The 17,868-nt window shown below is 37.7% G+C and overlaps 1 protein-coding gene and 1 long non-coding RNA gene across 2 annotated transcripts; one reads left to right on the plus strand and one right to left on the minus strand.

The window, feature by feature from the left end:
* Positions 1-426: 426 nt before the first annotated feature.
* Positions 427-6,270, minus strand: LOC126819139 (uncharacterized). Its single transcript, XR_007679504.1, has 3 exons — positions 6,146-6,270; positions 2,527-2,917; positions 427-1,346 (listed from the first exon to the last, which is right to left on the minus strand). It is a non-coding gene; the product is annotated as an uncharacterized LOC126819139 (long non-coding RNA).
* Positions 6,271-7,745: 1,475 nt separating this feature from the next.
* LOC126819121 (deoxyribonuclease TATDN1) lies at positions 7,746-17,239 on the plus strand. Its single transcript, XM_050547000.1, has 12 exons — positions 7,746-7,904; positions 8,199-8,219; positions 9,069-9,113; positions 9,424-9,473; positions 10,549-10,612; positions 11,108-11,254; positions 12,170-12,212; positions 13,163-13,289; positions 13,977-14,053; positions 15,599-15,669; positions 16,136-16,268; positions 17,102-17,239. The coding sequence occupies exons 1-12, from the start codon at positions 7,841-7,843 to the stop codon at positions 17,211-17,213; spliced, it is 954 nt and encodes a 317-aa protein (XP_050402957.1). The 5' UTR covers positions 7,746-7,840; the 3' UTR covers positions 17,214-17,239.
* The last annotated feature ends 629 nt before the right edge of the window (positions 17,240-17,868 follow it).

Genomic DNA, 17,868 nt, shown 5'->3' on the forward strand with positions numbered 1-17,868 from the left:
CATTCGGCCATCCAACTTCCAACCCCAACCCACTCCCTTTACCCACTTAGCCACAGTGACTCCCCTTGATCATTCATTGTACGTGGCAAGGAGTAGGATCGCCCCAACCTGGTGTGCTTTCTCCGAGTCCTCCGGCTTCTTACCGGAGCTAAATAGATATCCAAGAGGAAGCGAATAAAATAGAACGATATGTTAGTCCCGAAATGACCTGGGTTGTGTCGAGTGGGCGTTAAACCCCACCATTTTCAATTTATAACATCTTTGCAAATAATGTACACACATGGAGATTGGGATTTTTTTTCCAATATTTTAAATACTGAACGGAGCTGAACCATGTATAAACTGATACCCCTTTTATAAATTCAACTTTCACGATATCGTAGTTTTCAGGGGGTGCACAATCCCCCATGAGACTTTAAATCATAAAAAACAAACAATTTTTATTATGATATCCACTTTCAGTTTCTCTAGAATAAATTTACATACATTATCACAGACACGGGGGTGTTTTTTATCGATCACTGATTTGCATTAAATCAAATTTTCATCTTTAACGTCCATCTAATTTAAATCGATTACCCTAATCAACGAATTTATCGACACCGATTTCCGAACCGATTACGCCAAATTACCGTAATTAGCCTGTGTCACCATAAACGATATTAACGTCACTATTTACACAATTTCAACGTTATTTGATCATTTCAACGATATTAACGTCACTATTTACACAATTTCAATATCATTAGATCATTTCAACGATTTTAACGTCAGAATTTAAACATTTTCAACGTCATTAGATCATTTCAACGATTTTAACGTCACTATTTACACAATTTCAATGTCATTAGATCATTTCAACGATATACTCGGTGTCACCATAAACCATATTAGAGTCTGAGTATCTCCTGGAACAGACAGTAGATCATTTCAACGATGTCACCATTTCTAAGAACTAAAAATATATTAGCGTGGTGCCTTGTCATTATATGTACATCTTTCCAACCCGACAATTTAGATAATTTCACATAAAAGCTTCTTTGGAGATCTTTTCGGCGGCCATATTTAGATCTTTATGGGTCACTTTTTATATCAATATCAATTCATTTTCAAGATCAATTGGTATCACCATATTCATTTTGTACACCACACTCTCCAACTGTCGCAATATCTAATCAAACTTTTAAAGCATTTAGTAAAAATTTGTGTTTGCGACAGCCTTCTCTGAATTCCTGTAGAGTTATTGTCCCATCTCGATCAGCGTCCATTGATCGCATCAAATCTGAACACAGTCTGTCTATATGTTCTTTGCTAGAAACCCCGCGTCCATGCATCTTAAATATTGCCTGTAATATAAAAAAAAAATAATCAGTCCACACGATTTATATAGAAATGAAAGGAAATGAAGTTTAAAGTCCTATTGTTCGGGGGAGGGGAGGGGTTGATTGCTGAATGGTTAGCGCGTGTGCGTTGAATCATAAGGTCTGTGATTGAGTCAACTGGCGGGGTTTCGATTCCCCAGTTGTACGTGACAAGGAGTAGGGTCGTCTGTCCAACCTCGTGGATTTTCCCCAGGTCCTCCGGTTTCCTCAAACTGCTAAAGACCCCTACGCGCAAGCGAATTATTGAAATAACATTAAACCATATCTTAGTCCCGAAATGACCCAGTTTGTGACGGGTGGACGTTAAACCCCATCTCTCTCTCTCTCTCTCTCTCTCGGAACCGACTGGGCTAATGAAGACGGACGTACGCCATACCATACAGTGTGCTATTTTCCAGTCATTCCGAACGACTATACGTTGTCCCTGTCAGACCCCCTGTCCTGCACCTCTGACAAGGAGGGAGCACGTCGAAAAATCCCGATGAACTTTATCTGTCAGCGCAGGGATCGAACTGTGGCTCCCAGATTTGTTATGAAACAGACCAGATATGATTTGTTTTATTATAATCTGCCAGGATGTCGATCTCTGCATTGGCCGATAAAGTTCATCGGCATTTTCCGACGTGGTTTCCCCTTGTTAATGGAGATGGGACGAAAAACCGACTCCCCGTGTATACATTGACGTACACATAAAGATCCCTTGGCAGTTGGAATTCGATATAAGACTGGGTCATAGTGCCGCTGCCCGGACAAAATTTCCCTTATAGCACACTGTATGGCGTATGCCCGTCTTTATTAGCCCAGTCGGAGCAGAACAGTAGGACGTTAAACTTCATTTTATTTCATTTCATTTTCTGCCAGGATGTTTGACGTGTGTGATAAATCACAGGTGCTTGTCCGACATGGACAAATACTTCGCACAGAGCATTGAAATAACATCGAACAAATATCGTGTGAATTCAGCATTGCCGCCATTTTGGCTTCACTGAACTCTAATCCTAATGAGCAGAAATATTGCCTCGGGGCTTCCGATTGATAATATTCTCGGAACCGACCTCACTCCATATAATTGACGTTGCCTTCACCCCATCCTACCCTTTTCAAATTCTTGGACCGGCCACACAGTGTCCCCTGTTTTACTTACCCTCACAATTTTCTTAAATTCCTTCGGGCTAATAACACCATCCCCATTGACGTCATAAACACGGAACGCCCACTCAATCTTTTTATGGACGTCATCACCCGTAATGCTACTCATTCCTAGTACGAACTCTCTCAGATCGATGGAACCGTTCCCGTCCAGGTCCATGACACGAAACACGTTTCTCGCAAACGTCTTTGCGTCTCCGCTTGTAAATGTCTGTCGGTACGTCTGCACAAACTCGCTTTCTGTGAAGTAATTCTTCCCTCGGCTGCGGACCAAAAATTCTTCTTCCCATTTCTGAATGTCTCTCAGAGATAGGAGCCTCGATTCCTTAATTTCCTGAATACTAATTGGGCCTTTGCTAAACTTGAATCCCATTTTTATTTTCAATCTGAAAATAGACAACAACAAAAAAAGAATAAGCAAACGTCATGACCATTATGTCGACCTCTGCTTTGAAAGTAGTTTGCTACAAGACAAATAAATCACTGCGATATCATTTATTATACAGCGGACGTTAAATGATTTCATCTGAAATACAAAATTGAAACGATTCAACAACTTTATGATTTTCTGAAGCGGTGTTCAAAGCTTATAAAGTCTACTGCAATGACGATTGTTAGCAAGTCTACTGCAATGACGTGAACAAATCTACTGCAATGACGTAAACAAGTCTACTGCAATGACGATTGTATGCAAACCTACTGAAATGCAATCTGATTAAAACACACATCCTATTTCGTTTCGTTTTTTATAGTTCAAAATTTCGTTTCACTTGTCTAGGATCTGGAAGAATTGTTATATAACGTGCGTTTTGGTTGAAGTGAGGGATCAGCCAATGAAACGGTCTGTTACGGCGAGTTCGTGGCGTTTGATGTATGGAACTGTGGGTAAACCACTAGAAACGTCAACGCTGATTGTTTAATTAATTAATGTCTGACGTCATAGGGTCAAAAGCCGGCAGTACGACCCCTGGTGCGAAATTCCAGTAAAACCTGTCAGATCTTTATGTAGTGTAGGCCAGCGAAAGTATTAAAAAACCAAACGAAACGAAATATAGAATCTGTATTTTTAATCAGATTGACTGAAATGATTTAATAATATTTTATTAGAAATTGGCTCGTCACTCTGACTTATCAATAACGTGTATATACAGATATTCACTGGGAAGCTATTAAATCTTTCTTTGGATTACATTATGATCTGTCAAAGTATATTAGGATATTGACAGGGGAGCTATTAAACCCTTCTTTGAAATACATTATGATCTATCAATAACGAGCATAGCTATATCTAGATATTCTCTGGGGGGCTTTTATTCATCTTTCTTTGGAATATATGACCTGGAATTTCATTATTTGTCGGGGGGCATTTTTCATGACAGTCTAACAAAAGATCTGATTTAATTATAGTAACTATAAAACGCGCAATAGTACATATTATAGTTGCTTATCTTGTATTCACATAAAAATAAAGTTCGAGGTCGTAAATATGCTAATTACTAATAGTTGAGAAGTACAAATACATACATGGCCACGTGTTTACTTCTGTTTACTTATGTGCTGATCCCGGATGTTTGGAGAGAGGGGGAGAGAGAGAGAGAGAGAGAGAGAGAGAGAGAGATGGGTTTAACGTCCACTCGACACAAACTAGGTCATTTTTCGGGACTAACATATGGTTTAATTTTTTATTTCAATATTTCGCTTGCGCGTAGGGGTCTTTAGCAGAGGGAGGAAACCGGAGGACCCGGAGAAAACCCAGGAGGTTGGACAGGCGACCCTACTCCTTGTCACGTACAACCGGGGATTCGAAACCACGCCAGTTGACTCAATGGCAGGCCTTATGATACAGCGCGCACATGCTAACCATTCGGCCATCCCCTCCCCTCCCCCATGTTTTACAGTCATTAGCCCAGATCGGAGCAAAACAGTAGGACGTTAAACCCCATTTCATTTCATTTCATTTCTAACTCACTGAATCATCGTGGCTCCCCGAGCATGGTTGTCGATAGCCTACTCTGTAATATTCCCTGTTGGGTTCTGTCTATTCGTCGATAATAATAAATCGATAGTGTGCCAGCTTATATAATTCTCAATGGAGATCCGTGTACATTAACTGTTAATTACACATAGTTCAATTGAGAGCCAAAACCTGCTGCGATAGTTTTACAAAACATGGAGTCAAACTTTGTATCCATGTTCGTGAATTGATTCTTATTTTTAGCCTATATACATGTAGATATTAATTTTAGAATATCTGTCGTTGGTGTTTTTTGTTTTGTTTGTTTTTTTATTTTGTTTTGTTTTTTTATGTTTTGGGGGGGGGGGGGGGGGTTGTTATTTGTATTTTACTTTGCTTATTTATTTATTTATTTGTTTCTATATAATGTACATATCGTCTATCATAATCATAATTCTTAATGAATGGCAAATTTTTTAATACTTAATAAACTACTGTTAGTACTACTACTACCGCTACTACTACCACTTCAACCACCGTACTGGTTGTTCGAAGCTAAGTATCGCTCCTCCATATTTAACTTAAATCAAAATATTGCTGAACTGTTCTAATCTATTCAATATCGGAGAAATCCGATGACATCGAGAGTTGATTATGGCCTGGATAAGTTAATTAATGTCTAATTATTAATTTAGAAAACATTTCAGGCCTAAAGAAAGGCCTGCGATAGGCAGATTTAGCTCTTGCATAATGTATGTTTAGTATATAATAATTTTTGAATGTGATGTATTTACAACTAACGTCTACTCGACACAACTAGGTCTTTTCGGGACTAACGTATGGTTTTAATTCGCTTGCGCGTAGGTATCTTTAGCAGTGGGAGGAAACCGGAGGACCCAGAGAAAACCCACGAGGTTGGACAGGCGACCCTACTCCTTGTCACGTACAACCGGGGAATCGAAACCACGCCAGTTGACTCAATGAGAGACTTTATGATACAGCGCGCACACGCTAACCATTCATCCATCCAACCCCCCTTACTCCTTGGAACATACAAACAATGTAGTGTAAAAAAATCAAATGAAATTATAATCAAAGGGACTGGCGAATCAAAGTCCAATTAATAAACAGTACATATATACATACAAGATCCACAGAACATACGTAACATTCTTTCTGTGCGCCTCACAATACATATACCTGTATCTTGGAGGTCTACAAAATCTTAATCCAGCTCTGTTAGGAATATACAAACAAGATAAGAAAAATAAAACAAGCTCCTAAATTCAGTCAATCATTTTTTCACAATCTCTACACACAAAAAAATTTCCCAGAATAAACTGAACATACGTACATACACTTATCTTATTTGAATCGTTGAAAAGAAGATTCAAGAAAATAAAATCACATATATCAAACACAATTGTCCAGGAAACATATTCATTATTTCACAAACTCCCCACAAAAAAAAATTTGTCCCAGAATAAACTGAACATATGTACAAAAACTTATTTTATTTGATTCGTTGAAAAGAAGATTCAAGAAAATAAAATCACATATATCAAAGACAATTGTCCAGGAAACTTATTCATTATTTCACAAACTCCCCACAAAAAAAAATTTGTCCCAGAATAAACTGAACATATGTTCAAATACTTACCGTATTTGAATCGTTTGAAGAAAGAGTCAAGAAAATAAAATCACATATTATGTCAAACACAACTGTCTAGAAAACATATCCTAAAGCTTTCTCTATATACATACAGTATGATATCGACTTCTCAATGTAAACAATATATATGTATATTCTCAATGTAAATCAAACATACATAATATAAAATAGAAGTATTCAAGTCATAACGTGTTTATAATCATTATACTAGCAAGAAGTGGCAATATTTGTACACAGGCCCTTACAGTCAATTATCTAGTATAGGTCAAGGTCTATAATAGATCTAATAGTTAGGTAAAGTTCAATATTTAGCAGACCGTTTAATTCAAGTTTCATTTCTTGCGTATTATTGGATTATTTAGCAGTTCAAAGCGTTAATCTTGACGCTTAATCGGGCATCATTAATCGGGTTTCAGACAGATAATCCGGGCGTTAAGGAGAGGATTAGTGACTCTTGTATTTCAAATTAATGAAAATGACAATGCTCCTTGTCCATTCTTTAATTAGATCTAATTGTGTATTAATCCTGACAAGAAAGAGAGAGAGAGAGAGAGAGAGAGAGAGAGAGAGAGAGGAGGGAGGGGGGTTACTCCACTCGACACAAACTAGGTCATTTCGGGACTAATACATGGTTCAATTTTATTTCAATAATTCGCTTGAGCGTAGGGGTCTTTAGCTGTGGGAGAAAACCGGAGGACCCGGAGAAAACCCACGAGGTTGGACAGGCGACCATACTCCTTGTCACGTACAACCGGGGATTCGAAACCACGCCAGTTGACTCAATGACAGGCCTTATGATACAGCGCGCACGTGTTAACCATTCGTTCACCCCCACCCCCACCGCCATCTTTTACAGGCATGTATACAAGTAAATATAATTTGTTGTTGTTTGGGGGTTTTTTTTATTAGCTATTGCCATTATGGCTGTCACCTATTTAATGTTTTATTTGAATGCTGTCCCTAATAGTGTAGCAGTGAGAATCTCCGGTAATAAGTAAAGACTGGAGCTATCCTATTTAATTATTTCCGGAAAACATTAAACATTGTATATGAAGAACAGCACGTCCGACAATCAGAGTAACTGTCCTGGAAACGGATGAAATCTAGAATAAATGTATATAAATGTACAATCGATATTTATAATGAAATGGTATCTAATAGTAATTAAACTCGTTAATGTGTCAGCTGCCGACCGTCTGTCATAAGAATAGTAGCTTAGCATGTAATTAAAATGGTGGATTAACAGAAACATAAGAATAATAGAAATGTTTAATTGAATGGATGAATAATGAACGAATGAAATTTTGAAAGAATGAAATAGAAACAATTCATAAAATTATCACCATTATAATAACCTATAGGGTGTTTAGATACAGTTGAATCTTATATTATGTTGGCGTTCACGTACAGCTTTCCTGGTAATGTTTTCTTCATGGCACATGCCCGTGAGTGAGGAAAAGTAGGTCGTACATTCAACCCCTTTCATTCATTCGTCATTAATGGTGGTTCAACTCCTTGTTCCATGATCATCTAATTGCAGTTCCCTCCCTTGAACATAATAATCATTTCTTATTCAGAGTTATCTCCCTGCCACTCCACGTTATTTCATTTTGTAAATAAACAAGGAATGTTACAAAAAGTGTTGCAATATAAATAAGAAGAATCATTTAATTATGCTAGTTGATGCTACTGACAATAGTTAGATTCTGTAGAATGGCGACTGCTGGTAGTACACACAAATTTATAGGTATGGATTTTTTACTGTCAACATTTGATTGAAATTGAACATGCTGTAAATAAATAGGAACCTTACCTTGTGGATGCTAAATTGCTATATAGGCGGCTATAGTATAAATGTGTTTAAGGTCATGAGATTAAACAATCAAAACAAGTTCTAATGATTTTTGATAATTAAGTAAATGTAGTAAATATGAGACAGACACCCGTTGAATTCCTGGACGACTTAAATTAGCTTCTGTGGGCATATGATGTTTTGTTGCAACCTATGTCATCTATGTTTAATTTTAATTTTCTATTTCAGATATTGGGGTGAATTTAACAGGTACATAGGATGAGTATTAACCATTATTAAAAAGAAAATGTTAGTCTGTGACTGTACAATTGGAACTTAGCCAATTGGAACTTGGAGCAACATTTCTTCCAATTGCATAGTGTCGATCTCGACATGGCACAATCTTAAAAGACAGCTGCCCATCACATATAATGCTGCCTTTGGAGGTGTCAGGCCCTGATTCTGAAAGAGAGCCACATGTACCCATCACATAATGCTGCCATGATGCATTACGATCCTTAAAGATACATTATGGGAGATCCGATAACGAGTTTGCAGTTCTCATTATAATAGTTAAAAACTAGATAATGTAAAGGCAATTTGCTGAAAATTTCATTCAAATTGATCCACTATGAACCGAGAAGTAAGCGATTGTAATTTCCGCCTAGCCTCGATCATCATTACTAAAGTCAGTACGATAAATAGCATAGTCTCAATTATCCATTTAATCGTTAAATCGTGAAGGAAAGTTATGCAGTAAATCGGCTCACAATCCACTATAGATCGAGGCTAGCGATGCCATCTAGAGTTGATTATGGTCTGGATAAGTTATTTAATGTCTAATTGATAATTTAGATAACATTTCAGGCCTAAAGAAAGACCTGCAATAGACAGATTTAGCTCTTGCATAATGTATGTTTAAATTAATCCAGGTACCGGTATTTTAGAGATTAATGTTGTCTTGGTTTTATTTAATTTTTTTGATGTTTGCAGCTGGTTGTAAGCCAATTTGGGCCCAGTGCTACTTTCATAGGTTATTGATATTTAAAAAAAAGTAATTTCTGGACATTTACAAAGTCATTTCACTAAATGTTTATTTTATTTATCTATTTTGAACAGATCCTGTATTTCGAGGAAGATATCATGGGTCTAATAAACACCCAGGTAGGTTCTAATTTTATCCTTGATTTATACTAAATGAAATGAAATAGAGATTTAACGTCCTTCTGCTCAGACTGGGCTGATAAAGACGGGCATACCCCATTTGTGTGCTATGGGAAAAGAATTTGCCCCGACATTGGCGCTACAGCCTTCCTTTATATCAAATTCAAACTGCCAAGGGTTCTTTTAGTATACAGGACCTCGGTTTTTCGCCCATCCGAACAACTTGTCAGGGCCCCCCTCCATCCACCATCACTGACAAGAGGTAACAAAACTTGAAATAGTGTTACATTTAAAAACCTGTTCATTTCAGATGATTTTGAAGATGTTGTGGATCGAGCCAAGAAAGTTGGAATGCAGAAGGTCAGTGTAATGATTTAATCTATTGGCTGTTTAATTAAGAGCTTAATTTACCTATTGCAGGTCTTTACTTTGGCCTCAAATGTTATATAATCCATTAGATAATCAACACTCTATAGAACATCGGATGGTTAAGTATCAATATTCTTATTAACTGGTGATCGTGTTTCAATCCATTAGAAGCAGGACCACCCGATGGCCCAGAGATTTGAGTATGAGCTGTCTATTTAATTATTTAAATAGTATTTGAGGCCAAAATAAAGACCAGCCATAATGCATCTTTAAAAGATTAGCTATTCCTGTTGGATAATTGTGAAAGTTGAATCACTAAAAGAAATATCAGCCCTAAAAAGCTTCATTTCCCTTCATTATTTACAAAGATTGTATCTTTTGGCAATTTTGCAACATACTTCAGCCTCTGACGAACAAACCAGTGGAACCTATAGTCGTTGGGTAAAATCTTTATTTCGTAGAACCTGGGAGATTATCTATCATTGATGTTTTGATTTTGTTTTAGTTAAAGCTACAATTTCATATTTTTAAGTTATATTTTTAAAATTTATTAAAATAAAGCCTTAAACCGTCCTACCTTGTTAAAGAATAATCCTATTAATCCTATAATTCACTATTGCCAGCTGAGAAATTGGCAAAAATATCATTTTCAACTTCAAATTCCAACGTTTGAAGGTAGCTAATACATGGAGGCAATAGGAAAACAAGGGTGGTAATTGTGTTATTATTTCCTGTGTCAATGATTTTTAAGGGTGGGAAATAATGCCCATGGTCGTATAATAGTGAGTTGATAACCTATTGAGCAAAAGACATAGAAATAATTATGTTTTTGACTTTCTTAAAAAATATGAAATTCTTGCTTTAAAAGGTAAATAAACAGTTTATATGGATTATGTAGTAAGGGATAACATGTTGTTCGGTAATTACAAATTGCGAAAAGCTGGTGGTCAAATGGTTTAATGCATGGGCGTTAGATTGTATGTGACAATAAGTGAGGTCGCCTGTCTAACCTTGTGGGTTTTCTCTGGGATGGCCTAGTTATTTTATATTTTAATTTATTGAGTAGATGATTATAACAGGAGGTAATTTAAAAGAATCTAAAGAAGCCTTGGAGATTGCAAAACAAGAAGGTAAAGTTACAAAGTCAATTCCATTTCATTTTTATTTTTTATTTTGTAGTACATTAATGTCTCTAAAACCTGTTTTCCATGTGCACGTTGCTGGAGAAAAAGTCGGTCAAGTGCAAATGTAATTCCTGTTTTGACCGAGAAAGTTCATCAGGAATTTCCGGCGTGGTTCCCCCTGTCAGTGGGACAAAAAACAAAGGTCCTGTGTACACATTGGCGTGCTTTTAACATAACCCTTGGCAGTTGGAATCCGATATAAGAGTAGCACTGTGGCGCTGCTGTCCGGGGAAAACTGTCCAAGCTCATAGCATCCTGTTTTGAGGGGGTTGGGTGTCCGAATGTATCATAAGTTCTGTCATTGAGTCAAGTGGTGTGGTTTTGATTCCCTGCTTTAACCTTTAATGTTAGTCCCGATATGACCTGCTCTCTCTCTCTCTCTCTCTCACTCTCTCAGCCCAGTCCAAGAAGAAAATTTCATTTCTCTGTGTTATTTTGTAGAATCTTTATATTGTACTGTGGGCTGTCATCCAACAAGGACAAGTGATTTCGAGAAAAGTGGGAATCCCGATAAATATTTATCAGATCTGATAGAACTAGCTCTAAGTAATCGAGATAAGATAGTTGCCGTGGGAGAATTTGGTTTAGGTATGGTAATTTTTTTTACATAAGATAATTGATTCTTATTTTTATTCTTGGTCACCTCCTTATAGTGATGGGAGCCACAGTGGCTCAGTGACGTAGTTCCAATTGTCAGTGGTGCAGGATGGGGGTGGGCTGGAATGGAACAGTGTCTAGTCGTTTGGATAGGACTAAAAATTGCGGTCCTGTACATAAAGAACCATTGTCAGTGGTGAAGGGCGGGGTTTGACTGGCAAGGAAAAGGATCTAGTTTTTCGGATAAGACTAAAAATTGCGGTCCTGTACATAAAGAACCATTGTCAGTGGTGAAGGTCAGGGGTTGGCTGGAAAGGAATAGGGTCTAGTCTTTCGGATAAAACTAAAAATTATGGTCCTGTACATAAAAATCATTGACAGTTATAGCACACTGCATGGCATATGATATGACGATTTGGGTTAGACGAGTAGGTGCAGTAAAGTAGAACCGTATACTCCATATGTCATTTCTCTCATTACTTAGATGACAGCTGATTATTTTCATCTGAGTGCTAACAGAAATATCTGATAATGGTCGATATTGATTACATGACCTTCTGCTTAAAGATACTTTTCCCACAAAAGTATTTATCAGGTGGTTATTTCCAATAAAAGTATGGCAATTTTGGTATATATGGAACGTAGAAAAATACTGGATTCCCTGAAAAACACCCATGGAGCGCATACAGGACAAAACAGACGATTAATGATGTCTGCTCGAGTGACGTCAAAGGTTGCACGCATAGATTGTTTGATCGCTCAGCGTTAGGGAGTGTTTGATGTATATGTTGATAAATTTGATGTATCTTTAAAGAAATGAAATGGGGTTTAACATCCTACTTTTCTGCACAAGCCGAACTAATAAAGATGGGCGTTATTTATATAGATTATTATTATTCGTTGTAGATTATGATCGTCTTCATTTTAGTCCAAAAGAAACTCAGTTAAAGTAAGTTTCAGTTTCATTATGGTTTTTCGTTTGAATTGGCTACTCCAAGAAAGGACAGAGAGTACGACGTCCCATGTTTGATTCTGATGTTTGCCCAGATAGCTCACTGGTATTTTCGATAGGGCAAAAAACTGAGCTCGTGTGTACACATTGGCGTGCACGTAAAAGAACCCTTAATAGTTAGAATTCGATATAAGAGTAATGTTTAACATCCACTCAACACAAATAAGGCCATTTCGGGACTAACATATTGTTCAATTTTATTTCAATAATACGCTGGCGCGTAGGGGTCTTTCACTGTGGGAGGAAACCCACAAGGTTGGGTAGACGTCCCTATTCCTTGACACATACAACTGGGGAATCGAAACCACAACTCATTGACAGACCTTTTGATACAACATGCATGCGCTAATTATTTGGCCCTCCAACCCTCCTTATTTCATAAACCTAACCCTTATTTCAATTGGTGCTTCCTCAAAAACACTTGGGAACCATGGTGGCTAAGCGGGCAAGATGCTGGCTCGCTAGTCTGGAGGTAGCATGTTCTTTCCCTGCATTGGCCGAGAAAGTTCATCACGATTTTCCGACATGGTTTCCCCTTGCCAGTGGTGCAGGACGGAGGGCCTGACAAGAACAGCTGTCTAGTCGTTCAGATGTGACGAAAAAACCAAGGTCCCTTGTATACATTGGCACGCACTTAAAAGATCCCTTGGCAGTTGGAATTCAATATAAGAGTAGGTCATAGTGCCACTGCCCGGGCAAAATTTTCCTCATAGCACACTGTATGTCGTTTGCCTGTCTTCATTAGCCCAGTATAGGAGCAGAACAGTAGGACATTAAACCCCATTTCATTTCATTTCATTTATTTCAGTTGGTGCTTCCTCAAAGTAAAAAGTTGTCTGAGCATGCACAGAATTTCTTTTCTGAGTTTCCATTTGAATCCATTTCAGATATTTTGAGAAACAAATGGAATTAGCTGAAACGGCCAAATTACCGTTATTTTTACACTCTCGAAACTGTTCAGATGATTTTATAGATATTATCAAGAGAAATAGAGATAGATTTACTGGTGGAGTGGTGAGTTTATTTATTTCATATGTTGGCTTGCTAACCTGCGGAGGCTGGGGAAGTTCATCAAAATTTCGTTTTACTTGTCTTTGCTACACTATTACCGGCGTTCTGGTTGATAATGGCGAGTTCTTGGCGTGCGATGCATGGAACTTTGGGTAAACCACTAGAAACGTCAACGTCGATTGATTAATCAATTTCTGACGTCAAAGGGTCAAAAGGCGCTCGTACGGCCTCCAACACAACCTTCCAGTACAACCAGTCAGATCTTCATGTAGTGTAGGCCATCGAAAGTATAAAAAAATGAAACGAAATATAGATCTGTGTTTTAATCAGATTGAGTAAATAATGACAATCATACAAACACAAAGTTACTTTTAGTATGGCACGTTAACCAGTGTTGGAAGAGAAAGTACCTCATGGTTTCCCCATGTCAGTTGTGCCTAAGTCAAAGTGTCTAGCTGTTCGGATGGGACAAAAAACTTATAATATGAAAACACCATTTGTCTCTTGTGTCAGTTTTATATTGTAGGTTCATTAACCAGAGGGGGTTTTGTTCCCAGTGTAGGACGAGATAGTTACTCATGATTTTTTTCAGTCTGGTTCCTAATAGAAAAGCATCTAGCTGTTTGGATGGGACAAAAAATCTACAATATATAAATGTCATTTTTCTCTAGTATTGATTTTATATTGTAGGTTCATTCGTTTACTGGAAGTAAAGAAGAAGCTGCCACCATTTTAAGTCAGGATTTATATATTGGTATTAATGGCTGGTACGTATCAAACCATAACTTCATGGATTATGGCCCCTGATTATACGAAAAATCACGTTTATAGCTTGTGGACGCTCTAGAGGTCACAATTTTTATCTGATTTTGATGACACTTAAAATATATGTTTATAGCCCACAGATCTCAATTCCTTTTGATATTTGCGCATATCAGACTGTAAGTTCCGGGTTTATGGTCCCTGAAAAATCACGTTATTAGCTTGTGGACCCTCTAGAGGTCACAATTTTTATCTGATTTAAAACAAATATTTCACCGTTACACCAGTATGATTGTTGAGTTCGAATTTGTAAAAATTGGACCAAATCTGCCCAACGAAATGGCCACTCCCCTTGCCCAAATAGTGTAAACATATGTAATACCAAGGTTGTGAACCCTCTGGAGATCACAATTTTTGTCCAATTTTTATGAAACTTAAAATATATGTTTATATCCCAAAGATCTTGGTTTCTTTTGACATTCGTGCATATCAGATGGCAACTTCCTGGATTATGGCTCCTGATTGTACAACTTGTCCATCTTTTGCAAGGCAACCGAGTGTAAATTTAAATTATTAAATAGTGATCGTATTTCAATCCGTTAAAAATCACGTTCATCCGATAATCTAGAGAGGTTGATTGTAGGCTTGTCATGTGAATAAATGCCTAATTAATAGTTTATATCACATTTGAAGCCAAAACAAGACCAGAAAAGGGCAGATTTAGCTCTTGCATAATGTATCTTTAACTATCTTGGTTACCTGAATAAATTCAAGAAAAAGAGATCTGTTTTAAATCTCATTTTCGAAACAGCCCCACACTAAATACGGCTCTGATCTGTAGACCCCTAACACTCATGATTATAGTTCTTAAAGGGGCATTATGGGAGATTAGATAAAGAGCTGACAGTTCTCACTATAAAAGTTTAAAAAATAGGTAATGTAAATAGAATATGCGTAAAATTTCAGTCAAATTGCTCCACTCTGAGCCGAGATATTAACGATTGAATTTTAGGCCTAGTCTTGATCATCATTACTATAGTCCGTACAATAAAACAAAGTCTCGATTATCCATCACAAAATGTATTTAAATCCAGTAAACATCACAGGCCAGCGATGCCATCGAGAGTTGATTATGATCTGGATAAGTAATTAATGTCCAATTAATAATTTAGATAATATTTCAGGCCTAAAGAAAGACCTGCAATAGGCAGATTTAGTGCTTGCATAATGTATGTTTAAATAGTTCATAGATATTCACATGACTCTGCCAGTTTGATGTGCCAGTGGGAGTGCTGGATTCAGAGAGAGAAATGGGGTTTAACATCCACTTGACACAAACCAATTTTATTTCAACAATTCGTTTGCGCGTAGGGGTCTTTGACAGTGGGAGGAAACCGGAGGACCCAGAGAAAACCCACGAGGTTGGACAGGTGACCCTACTCCTTGTCACGGACAACTGGGGAATCGAAACCACGCCAGTTGACTCAATGCTGGATTCAGACAGTGGTACAAGTGTAAAAGAGATATATATGTAGTTTTATGTTTTCCAGTTCGTTAAAGACCCAGGAGAATGTTGATGCTATGTGCTCTATACCAACTAACAGACTGATGATAGAAACAGGTCAGTTATACAGTTTATACTCTATCTCCATCTATTAGTATTTAACGTCTGCTTCCACAAGGGTGATATCAACAAGAATGTACTCTCTCAGTAAATGTCTTGACTGAGTTCAATAATTAATATTTCCCATTAAAGCTAAGCAGAGCAAAGCAATTTCAATGGTCAATGCTTTGGAACTAGCTAACTTTGATTTTAAACAATGGCGAGTGATGAAACTTAGTGTATTGTTTCACTACCAGGTATTTCAAAACCTTGATTTAGTTTGATTGTGAACATTTCCTGCTTAGACTAAGTATAGATAATCAGTTCGATTGCTTAATACTTTTGAAAAAGATAAATGTGCAATTAATTATTATGTGTCATCTGTTTTGTGGGGGGTGGGGGGATTTCGGCAGGGGATATCATCCTTACTGTTGGCTTTTTGTAATTAATTATGAAATTGAAAGTAGAATTTATATTATTTTAGATGCCCCCTGGTGTGAAATAAAAGCAACTCATGTAGGAAATAAACTGATAAAAACTAATTTTCCGTGCAAGAAAAAAGAAAGATGGGAGAAAGGAATGTGTGTAAAAGGTAGAAATGAACCAGCTCACATCATGTAAGTTAAATTATACACAATATCATTTAGCAATTTAAATATTCTAGTTGATATGGCTCAGTGTGTGAGGCGCTTGCTCACTACCCTGGAGGTCTAGAGTGAGATCCTAGTGTTGGCCGAGAAACTTCCACCTGTCAACGGGCGGGTTGAATGGTTAGCGTGTGGGCGTTGTATCATAAGGTCCTTCATTGAGTCAACTGTTGTGGTTTCAAGGAGTAGGGTCGCCTGTCCAATTATTGAATAAAAAATTGAACCATGTTAGTCCCGAAATGACCTAGTTTGTGTTGAATGGACGTTAAACCCCATATCTCTCTCTAATTAGAAATGTACACGAGTAGTAATTGGTTCTAGATTACCGATATCATCTTCCCCTCTACCTTCCAAAACATGTCCAAGACGCAGGATTTTGAGGACAGATTGTTCATGTTTACATTTATACAGGGGGTCACGGTGGCTAAGTGGGTAAGACACTGGCTCGCAAGTCTGGAGGTCGGGTATTCCATCACTGCATTGGCCGAGAAAGTTCATCCAGATTCCCCCTTGTAAGGATGCAGGTCGGAGGGCCTGACAAGGACAGCTGTCTAGTTGTTTGGATGGGATGAAAAACTGAGGTCCTGTTTTCACATTGGCATGCACTTAACAGATCCCTTGACAGTTGGAATTCGATATAAGAGTAGGCTGTAATGCCGCTGTCTGGCCAAAATTTCCTTCGTAGCACACTGCATGGCATATACCTGTCTTCATTAGCCCAGTTCAGAGCAGAACCGTAGACATTAAACCCCATTTCATTTCATTTACATTTATACAACTCTCCTCCTTTGATTCATTTTCAGACAAGTTTTAGAAGTAATGGCTGCTACTAGAAATGAAGACATCAATGATTTAGCTGAAACGATGTATCAGAATACACTTAAATTATTCTTCTCTCGAGATAATAGCTTATGATGTATATATTGTTTATATTTATAATATTTATAATAAATAAATCTCCCGTACTTATATCAAGTTCTTGTATTTTTAGTAAACAAATCTGGGGAGGAATTTGGTGCAATAGTTAAGAGAGCCATGGTGGCTAAGTGGGTAAGACGCTGGCTTGCTAGCCTGGTGGTTTCGCATTCACTCTCAGTTTTGGCCAAGAAAGTGAAGTGGTGCTGAAGGGAGGGCCTGACAAGGACAGCTGTCTAGTCATTGGACTGCATGTAAAAGATCCCTTGGATTTGGAATTCGATATGAGTAGGCCGTAGCGCCGCTGTTCTGGCAAAATTTCCCTCATAGCACTTCGAGCATCTGCCAAAAAGATCCAAATGTCCCAAATGTAACGAAAATATGACTCCTGGATTCGTGACTAGAAATTTATTTGGCCCAAATTCGAAAAAAAATGAGATACAGTGGCCCAGTGAGGTCAGAGGTTCGATCTCAGTGTTAGCTGATTTTCCAGCCCTGTTAGTGGTGCAGGACAGAGGGCATGGCAAGAAAAGGTATCTAGTTCATCGGATCAGATGATAAAACAAGGTCCCGTGTATACCATTACCAGCATGTTGAGGTTCCCTAAATTGTTAGAAATAAAAGTAGGTCATAGTGCCGCTATCGAGTCAAACTT

The sequence above is a fragment of the Patella vulgata genome, chromosome 4 (genome assembly GCF_932274485.2).
Source record: "Patella vulgata chromosome 4, xgPatVulg1.2, whole genome shotgun sequence".
NCBI classification, from domain to species: Eukaryota; Metazoa; Mollusca; class Gastropoda; family Patellidae; genus Patella; species Patella vulgata.

Bases quoted from the DNA above. Each gene is read 5' to 3' on its own strand.
- LOC126819121 (XM_050547000.1), top strand. From the start codon at position 7,841: ATGCTACTGACAATAGTTAGATTCTGTAGAATGGCGACTGCTGGTAGT. The intron at 9,114-9,423 runs GTAGGTTCTAAT...TGTTCATTTCAG, and splicing joins TGGGTCTAATAAACACCCAG to ATGATTTTGAAGATGTTGTG. The intron at 13,290-13,976 runs GTGAGTTTATTT...TTTATATTGTAG, and splicing joins ATAGATTTACTGGTGGAGTG to GTTCATTCGTTTACTGGAAG.